The sequence below is a fragment of the Poecilia reticulata genome, linkage group LG14, assembly GCF_000633615.1.
Source record: "Poecilia reticulata strain Guanapo linkage group LG14, Guppy_female_1.0+MT, whole genome shotgun sequence".
Taxonomy (NCBI): Eukaryota; Metazoa; Chordata; class Actinopteri; order Cyprinodontiformes; family Poeciliidae; genus Poecilia; species Poecilia reticulata.
The window spans coordinates 27,245,799-27,255,901 of NC_024344.1; the positions used below are offsets into that span (position 1 = coordinate 27,245,799).

Sequence of the window (10,103 nt, forward strand, 5' to 3'; positions counted from 1 at the left end):
TAAATTAATAGACAGGTTTATATAAAGATATAATCCATGTTTCTGTCTCATATTTGTATGGCATTAAAAGGATCTGGAACTTTTGTTTTTCCACTGAAAGCTCTGGTTTGCACAATAAATGCCATGTGGGTGAAAATTTATGGATGATACTCTGATGTCCCATTCTCCTGAAGGCAGCACAGAGCTGCACCACCAGAAACTGAAAAACACTGAAGAGAAGAAGAGTTATGATTAATGTAGTTACAGTTCTATCCATGTTTTAATGTTGCACAGCTCAGTCGTTTGCAAATAGATCAAAGTTTAAACTGGCATGTTGAACATCTTTTATCTGGTCATTTTGTGGAATATTTAACAACTAGAAAATGGCACAGAATAAGAATATTGTTCCACTCTGGCTGCTTTTAAGCCTACAAATTTTAACTTGAATGTTCATTGCATTTTTCGTAGACTACTGTATTATTTTTATATTATATGTATTTGATGATACAGAAACAAGCATAAAAATCAAAACGTCTACAATAGTGATAGTAATATTAATGATAAAATAATGGTCAGTGCAAAGTAGCCTACAAATTCTTTGGTGGGGGGTGATGAGGGACCTGGATAAAGGCTGGGGAGGCGCTGGCCCAAAAAAGGTTGAGAAACACTGGACTAAAATGAAACCAGATATTTCATTTTGTCTTATAGAAATCAATTGCTGGCCCAGATAAAGGCTCAGATCAGCTGATTATTTCACTATATATATATATATATAAAACATTCTGGCACTTCATTTTTTTAAAATGTGCAACCTTTTGGATTTAGGTAGTGCAGTCAAAAAGATTTAAACTAGTAGCCACACATAAAGTTTATTCTTATTATTATTGTTTAAATCCAAATGTTAAATGAAATTCACATCACAACTTATTATATAGTTCCTGTTGCTGCTCCTGTTTAAACTCCTCTGTATTCGGCTCCCTGATAGCAGACGGCATGTCTGTGGTCCACAACTAAACTTTAAATACAAAACACTAAATGTTGTTTGCAGTTTTCAGTGAAGTAACTCACGAGCCAATCAGTGAATGTGGTCATCAATAAATAAAATAGTTTCTGTGCTGTACCTGTTGGAGCTGAAATACCATCTAAGGAGTTGTTTTTGCGAAAGGATTCTCGACAGTTCTCCAGTTCAAACTGACCTAAATTCCTTCCCTCCATTATGTGTTGAACTGACGAAACTGATTCCATGGGTGTAATAAATCTCCGGCTCGTCTATGGCCTAGCAGCAAGAACTACGTCTCTGTGTATTATTTTCCTTACTTATATATTTGAGAGTAGCCACCCTTCAATTCCTCAACATAAATGGTGACCCCGACGTGATGGCCAAAATGGGAGGAGTTTGCCATATGTTCGCTAATGAATGCTGTACATATATCCCTATGAATACTTCGCCAAAAGGYACATTTAGAGCGGTAATGACTAGGTTGATGAAAYTGAAAHCGGAATTCAAGGAAAATGCAGGAAAGAACACCTGGTCATGGAAAAGTCTGGAGGAAATTCTAGGTGAATGGGGAGCCTTAGCAGCCAAAATGGGAATAACTGCTCAGTCCGTCTTGCTAGTACTACCCCTGAAGTAAGTACAAGAGTCTGAGAACAGCCTGACTAAGCTGTGCCGGACCGAGATCGTACCGGTGAGAGGCGGTCTAGTGGAAAAGCGCCTTATGATATTTGCATTAGAAACTAGACCAAAAATACTTTAAGATTTTGTGCTTTTTGCAGTGTAGATAGAGATAAATTCCTTTATTTATTTTGCTATGTTTTTGTCTTGTCGCAGGGAGATGTGGGTCTGGCTATGGGAAAACTCTACGGTAATGATTTCAGCCAGACAACAATATCACGATTTGAAGCGCTCAACCTCAGCTTCAAGAATATGTGCAAGCTCAAACCATTGCTGGAGAAGTGGCTGAGTGATGCAGGTATATTGAAATACTTGATGGTATGAGATTATATGTTAAGAGCTGTATGAAATGCATCTTCTTTGAAAAAATCCTAAAATGCAAATATTTGTCAATAAAATGTATTGGTTATTTGAAAAAAAAGAAGTGTTTTTAAGAGGCACTGCAATATGATAAAACACCAAAGAAATTTAAGAAACTACACAAAACAGTGGCAGAATTCTATAACCAAAAATACAATTGAACATGTTTTGTGGGTTATTTCACAGATTTTCAGGTAATAGCAATTTTTATTTTTTATTTTAGAGAACTCACCTTCTGACTCGATGAGCGCTTCGGCCTCTCTGCCGCCACTGATGGAGGGCTATGGACGTAAGCGAAAAAAGAGAACAAGCATAGAAACGAACATCAAGTTGACACTGGAGAAACGTTTTCTTGATGTAAGATCAACAAAAACGAACTTTCAGTTCTGTTTCTTATGTCCAATTGTTGGAGTTCATTCGTCTTTGTCTCTGTGCACCACCCAAGTTTGTTAACCAGTTTCAGGACCTGACCAGAACCCCTCAGTGTAAATTACATTGACAAATAATGAGATTTGGTTATATATAAAAGCAGGGTTTAATGCCCAAAAATGATCAAATCAAAAATTATCAGGCTGCCAGTGACCTGCCACGACCTGCCAGTGACCTGCCACGACCTGCCAGTGACCTGCCACAGACTGCCAGTGACCTGCCACAGACTGCCACGACCTATCAGTGACCTGCCACAGACTGCCACGACCTACCAGTGACCTGCCACAGCCGGTACAGACTGCCACAACCCGCCAACGTAATAATCATATTGTACGAACGTAATAAATATATTTTAGAAACGTGATGAATATATTGTATAAAAGTGATAATTTCATTTTCAGAAGGTGACAGTAGTATGCTTTCCATGCAGGCATCAAGAGCACTTCACGTTATAAAGTGACAGCGCTCTAATTTTCTTCCCTCCATAGTAGCAATACACTTCCATAATTCATTGCATGTTTGTCTGTCTGTGTAAAGTTGAGATGGAACTGCACATAAAAATGGTCCTTTATTAGCCATTCAATCTAGAATAAGACATAATCAAAACAGTTAGACGAATTATTACCTCATGACAATAAGTCAGAAATAGTCCAAGTAGTTCGAATATATTTTTGCTTTCTTTGCTTCTTATGGAAAATGTATGTTTATATTGGCTGGAAGAGATAGAAAGCCCATGTTTGACATGTTTTGCTTTTGCATTTTGCACATAAGTTTGTGGTGAATTTCAATCCTAAACAAAATTATATAAAACTTCAGGTATCTCAAACAAGATAAAAATATACATGGAAAAATGTTCCAAAAACTTTATATTAAAGTGGCCACCGTAAGAAAGACTTTCAGTATTCAGTTATTCCGCATGAACTGATTAATACGTTATTGCGAAGGAACACAAAAGTTCACAGACATAAACATGCAGTGAATAAATCAATTTTCAATCAGTTTTCTTGCACCAATGAGTTAAGAATGTATAAACACGTTTTCACTGAGGCTCTTTAAATGTCTATAAATGAGAAATTTTAAATTGACATATGTGACTGTATTCAAAAAATTTATGTATTCCGTTCTTTGCACGTATTCCTTTTTTTTTTGTTCAAAATAAAAGAATTCATATTCAGTCTGACACAAAACTATGACATACGTCACAGAAGCTAGAAGCTGCCATTATTCGCAGGTTGTGGCAGCCTGTGGCAGATCACTGGCAGGTCAGGGCAGCTTATGGCAGCTGTCACCAGAAGTGCTACTATACCCGTCACTGCCATGACTTTAGGTATTATTTATACATTCTAATTCTTAAGAATGCTCAAAACATTATCTTTAAACAACATGACAAACTTGAACAGATTAGTAGTTTGTTATGGTATACTATTATTACATTGCTTTAATAGTAAAAGAAACGTTAGATACTGCAACAATGACAGGAAATATCATCCCCTCAGTTTTGGAGTGCAATGGTAACATTAATTATTATTTTTATATGTTATTAGCAATAGAATTGGAATGCATAAAGCATACGTTATAAATAATTCCTTATGATGACTACCTTACGCATAAACATCTCTTATCAATTATTGGAGGAATAAAAGAAATGAGAAATGAAAAGCAACATGAACAATTATAATAAACGCATAAACTCGACTGAGCAAAAGTTAATAACAGCAATGTCAGAAGTAATAATAAATAATACAACTTTGTGGTCTTCTAATTTAGGGATGAATTTATGTTAGTTGTGTTGCCACCCCCACGCCGCTAGAGGTAGCAGTACACCTGAAAAAATGCAATTAAGGAGCAGATTTAGAAGAACACAGAAAGCTACAAAATTTAAGAACTATGAGCAGAGCTGAAGTACGGTAATTGAGAGAAGTTGTAATACATGCTGAGAGTGAAACTCCTTCATAAAGGTGAAGATATCACAGATTTAAAAAGAAAACAAAAACGGGAGACCACGGATAATATAGGAAATAGCGCCCCTTCATTTTTGGAGTTCTATTGTTCCATTTTCAATTATGGTATTGGTCTGCCACGTGGTCTTTCCCCGCCCCTTACTGTTTGCTGCAGCAAGGTCCTTCTGAAAGTTAAAAAAAAGACATCTAATGAATGCCTGTTAGTTGCTAACATGTAAACAAATGACGGTTCCGATTTGCGGAGGAAGTCGAAACCTACAATTCACGCAAAGCCTCATGGGAGCTAGGAATAAGGTGGATAATCAGTCTAATTCACAACATTTAGCATGCTAGCTTGCTAGAACAAAGTGTAGTGTTGGTGTGCTGATGTTAGCATTTAGCTTACCTTTGAGCTTTAAACTCTGTTTTTAAGTCATGAATTTTGTCCTCCTTTCATATTAGCATACCAGTTATGGCTAAATAGAGCATAATTAATAGGCAATGCTTTTGGGGACATGATCTGTTTAACCTTTTATGTGATAAAATTTTATTTAGTTTACCTCTAAGCCTCATGTTTTTCTGTCAGAGAATTGGTCAACAAAAGAGGAAAATACGACCTGCCACAGACTGCAGGTCACTGGCATAACCCATATTTAGGAAATGACTCTTGGATTACTAAATGTTGCCGATTACTGCTAATTTATTATTCACAAAAATGGACAAATACAATCTATATTGTTCTTATTTCATCCCCCTATCTTGAAAAGTGATTGATCCTGGAATGTCACTGAAAGTACACTTGTCCGGTTTAGATAATTTTCTAAAATCATTGTTTTTTGGTTTTCAGAATCCAAAGCCCAACTCAGAGGAGATAACCCTAATTTCTGAGCAACTTTCCATGGAGAAGGAGGTGGTTCGAGTTTGGTTCTGTAATCGTCGTCAAAAGGAGAAGAGGATCTACTGTCCTGTAGCTACTTTACCAGTCAAATCACACAGCTACAACTCCAGAATGGTTAGTTGTAAAATTTGATAATAAACTCTATTGGGTTCATAGCCACTATTGAGATTGTTTGTTTTTTCATCTAATTTTGAATAATAATTTTGAATAGTGCAAATACTCTTTGAGATTGTCTATTTTGTTACTTTCTTTAGTTTTTCATTTATTTTCATCCTTTAGTAATTTAAACTTAATCTATTTTGTACAAGTTGATTAAAGTACATGTTTATACCTCAATAACAACCTTGTATATTAATAGTCTTGTATTGATTTCAAAAATGTTATCTAAAACCATACAATGATTTTATTTCCACATTTTTCATTCTTATATGTCTTACTCCTCAAACCATGACAAATATAACAAATAAGATCTGGCATTTCAAGTTACACACTTGATCTTTCTATATTTGAATTCCTCATCACACAATCCCAAAATCTGTTTCCAAACTGTTTTAGGCCTCAACTTCAAGGTCCTACAGCCCTTTGGCTTCAGGTGGAGGTAAGAGCTTTTTCATTATGTAGCAGATGCCTTTTCCTGAAAGTCTGGGTAGTTTCTGTCAAAATTCAAATATTAAAACGTTGTCAAACTACTATAATCAAAATCTGTATGATTTTGACTAAGTTTGGACTTTTGCATTTCAGTTTCTTCAAATTCATCCCCGAATAGCACGAGTCGGGAACCGTCTCCCAACAGTCTATCTGCAGCTTCAGTTGCTTTGACCTCTCAGGTCAACCCAGCTTCCTACAGTGCACCGGGGTAAAATTAATACCATTAAAGTTTTCTCATTTTTACTTTGTGAATCCTTAAGCTTTTCTCTTGGTTTCTATAGATTTTACCAACTCAAACTTAAGACTTTTAAAGAACTATATCTCCACAGAAATGTATGAATTTCATCCAGCCAACTGGCGATAAATTGGTACTCATAGCTCATGGCAGAATAATGGTCGCTCACACTATGTCTTCAGAACGATTTTGTGTTGAACACACCAATAAGAGCTATAAAGAAAAACAAAAAGGTTCAGTTTAGAGTGATTTTAGGTCATACTAAACAAATTCAAACATCAAAGTAAATACCAGATTTTATGTCTCTCCTATTTACAGTTTGACATGAATGGATGACAACCAGCTGTTGACATGGCAACTGTAAGTGCCATGCCAATAAATCAATATTTAGTCTTTAACTTGACTTTCATTAATTCTGTACACATCCATAAACACACTAAATGTAGCAAACTAATATACATTGTGTTCATCATCCAGGAGTATAAAATGACTTTAAAACCAGCAGATTTAATGTTTGGCATTTCCTCCTTTCACTGTTTATCCTCATTTTCTACAGAGTTGAATTTACTTCCCCTAAAGGTAAAACTACCAAAACGAGAGCTGAAATTTCTGAATAAAACGCACCTTGATTCAAATTTCAAAGCATGAATCAACCATTTAAATTAATTTGAACATATTATCGGTCCTTTGCGCCCACGGTAGATTTGCAAAAGCTAAATGGTTACCAATGGATGTGGCAGCTAGTTTGAGTCACAGAATGCAATGAAGATCTGAGTGCGACTCAAAGTTCTGCGAGCAAAAAACAAACAGAACATACAGCATTAAACAGTCCTGCCAAAACAAAATTTAGTGCATTTGAGGTCAACTTGCTTTTTAAACATTTATTTGAGACATTTTAAAGCCTTCATTTTTGTTACTTTTTAAGATTTTTAAGGCTGCACGGACACCTGTTTCCTGCTGCAAAACGTTCAATTTACTTTTAGGAGTTAGACCAATTGTTCCTAAAATCAGGGACTGGACTTGATTGTGAGATCTTAATCCTCTTTAGAAGATAAAAAAAATATCAAAAATGTTCATTTTAAAGCACATTTCTGCTAGAAATGTTTGAAGAAATAATAATAACAGCATTGATAGAAACATATTGGGTGTAGATGATGTTTATATTATTTTAGCCATGCTGTTAACTGACTCAACTGTTAACTGGTCAGTAGTTTCTTCCAAAATGGAAAACCCTGGTTTAGACAACAATTAAAAGTTGAATTATGAATTGACTGTGTTGTCTGCGATGGAGCATTGGGGACATACTAAGAAAAAAAAGTCATTTTATGAGAATAGATTTGTACGAGATTAAAGTCATTACGAGAATAAAATGTAAATAATACGAGAATAAAGCCGTAGTATTACAATAAAATCACAATATTGCTTTGTCATAGTTATGACTTTAAAGAATAAAGTCAAAATAATATAAGAATCAAGTTATATTTCAAGAACAAAGTCATAATACTACGACTTTATTCTCGTAAAATTATGTCTTTATTCTTGTAATTGTACTTTTTTATTTTCTTATTGTGGCCCTAATACTCAATCATACTTGTCCATTTTATCCAAGGTTATATTTTTTTGATTAATGATGCTTTATGGTTTCAGTTCTTGGTATCGCACTTGGAATCCTGCTGCTTATCATCACTGAGAACCACAAACTGTACATATGAAGCTTTTGACGATTGCTGAAGAATGAAGATTGATTAACACTCTCCCTGCTTTGAGCAGGGTTACAACTCAATGCTATAGCAACAAAACAGATGCATAACACAAACCAGGACTGTAAAGGAGAGGACTTTAATACACACATGTCCTGCCAGTTCATCACTCATGGAAGATCCAAGAAGCCAGGAGCTGTTGGATTAGTGCTTACAGGACTCCTTATTCGACTGAAAAATGAAGGATCAAGAGAAATAATGATCAGAAGTGACAGCAGGAAGTCTCATGTTTGACTCCTCATGCTAAAACCCAAATAATTTATTTAAACGTTGAAGGGCTCATTTGCAGATTCACTGACATTGCAAAAAATAAAAAATTGCATCCTAAGTCATCTTTGACAAAACTGGCAACATGCCTAACAGTGGTCATAACATTAGATGTTGTTTATATAGCCCCAATTCACAAAAATAAACTGCACTGCATTCTTATCACTTTAGAAAAATATTCTTTGGAATATAAAAATGAAATTAACACTAGATCACCTAATAATATTACCAATGCTACTTAAGTAATTTTTCTAATTTTAAGCATGAAATTGGACAAAGTATCTTTTTTTTTCCAAACAAGTCTAGTCTAGAAATATTGAGATATAAACGATCCAAATGTGGTTTGAAATTTACCTCTGATCATCATGAGTATCTTCAGCTTGCATTTATTGTACATTTTAGACATTAGCAAAGTTCTAGCTTTATATGTGACTTCTTTTTCCACCAGGATTAAAATTAAAGTTTTAAGTTTAAGATTTAAGTTGGATGGTTTCCTAGCACAGACATTGCCTGTAAATTTTTAAGGTTTCTCTAAGTCATTGTTATTACAGTAGCTTAATGTTAGTCTGCACTGTTCAGTCCAAAAGCAGTCAAAGTTTTACCTGTTTGACCCAAATTAACTCAGAAAAGGGAAATTGAATTAGGGCTGCAACTAACTAATATTTAAATAACTGATTAATCTATCAACAATTCTGGTGATTAATTGGTTAAAAATGTGTCACATTCTGCAGATTTTTCATTTATACAATACCAGAAATACATTAATAGATAAGAAATGACAAATAATTTAATTTCTTTTTTAAACACAAAAAAAGAGAATAAACAATGATCTAAAATGTAATAACAGTGTTCATTCAGTGAAAGCGTGATTATCTGTCGCATCTGCATCTAAAAAATGCTTCCAACATCAACATGTGAAAAACTCGGCCCTTTCTGCTTGACACGGCAACAATACAGATGGGTTGACCTGTTGATTAATTTTTGAAATAACAAAAATAATAAATGGACAGCAAAAGGTGAAGCTAAAACTATCCCACATATTTATAAAGGATTTAAAGAAAACCTTAAATGCAAAATATGTATATTTTTGTACAGTTTTGTAAGCAAATTGCCTTTTTGCATCCATATACTCAAGTAAGCAATCGATTACTAAATTAATAAATTTTAGTTTAATAATTAATTACTAAATTTCACAATTGATCATTTCAGCCCTGGTTAAAGAATTTTAAACATAAAACATAAAACATAGCTCAAGCTTGCCGAAAACTGGAAACTGCTGGAACCCCAGTGCAACTAGTTTAACATCCCCACAGACAGAGAGAAGGAAGAAAACATGCTTCAAATGACACTTCAGATTTGAACACGGAGAAGCCAAAAGCCCTCTGAAGATTCTGATAGTCAGACCTAAAAACACAGTATTAACTGTGAACATGGTGGTGTCAGTATCATGTTGTTTCACTGCTGTAGTGTTTCACTGAAGTAAAATGAAACAATGATGCAATAATTAAGATGCTTTTGTATGAGAGTGTATGTATATTGTGATGTTGACAAAAAAAGTCCTTCTAAACCAAAGATTAAAGCTCAAAGCTATAACATTAAAGGCTATGATGAGAGTATGAAATTAAAAGGCTTTAACTGGCAGATAACAGCAACTAGACCTGAAATAAGGGGTGAAATTATTGCTTTACAAGCAATCTGTTTTCCAGAAATAAGCTAATTAAAGCTTCCTTCCACAGTTTTAGAAAACATTTTTTTAGTGTAAAAATGATTAAAAGTAACTCTGAAATCTAACTTTTCCATAACCTGCAGAGCCCCCTTTTCAGAGAATGTAATTTAATGTCTCTTATGTTTCACTCACTGTGTTTTTGGTTGAACTTCAAGTGTTTTTACAGCCTAGATGCCATGCAGGCAA

At 34.6% G+C, this 10,103-nt stretch overlaps 1 protein-coding gene across 2 annotated transcripts in view; it reads left to right on the plus strand.

Moving 5' to 3' along the window:
• The window catches only part of pou2f3 (POU class 2 homeobox 3), a 40,001-nt gene extending 31,749 nt beyond the window's left edge, over positions 1–8,252 (plus strand). For both annotated transcript variants that reach the window (XM_008428664.2, XM_008428665.2), the window contains 6 exons: positions 1,811–1,952; positions 2,238–2,371; positions 5,231–5,395; positions 5,837–5,879; positions 6,023–6,137; positions 7,812–8,252. In XM_008428664.2, the coding sequence (XP_008426886.1) occupies positions 1,811–1,952; positions 2,238–2,371; positions 5,231–5,395; positions 5,837–5,879; positions 6,023–6,137; positions 7,812–7,854 (642 nt within the window). In that variant the 3' untranslated portion in view covers positions 7,855–8,252. The remainder of the gene's footprint in view (positions 1–1,810; positions 1,953–2,237; positions 2,372–5,230; positions 5,396–5,836; positions 5,880–6,022; positions 6,138–7,811) is intronic.
• Positions 8,253–10,103: the final 1,851 nt, after the last annotated feature.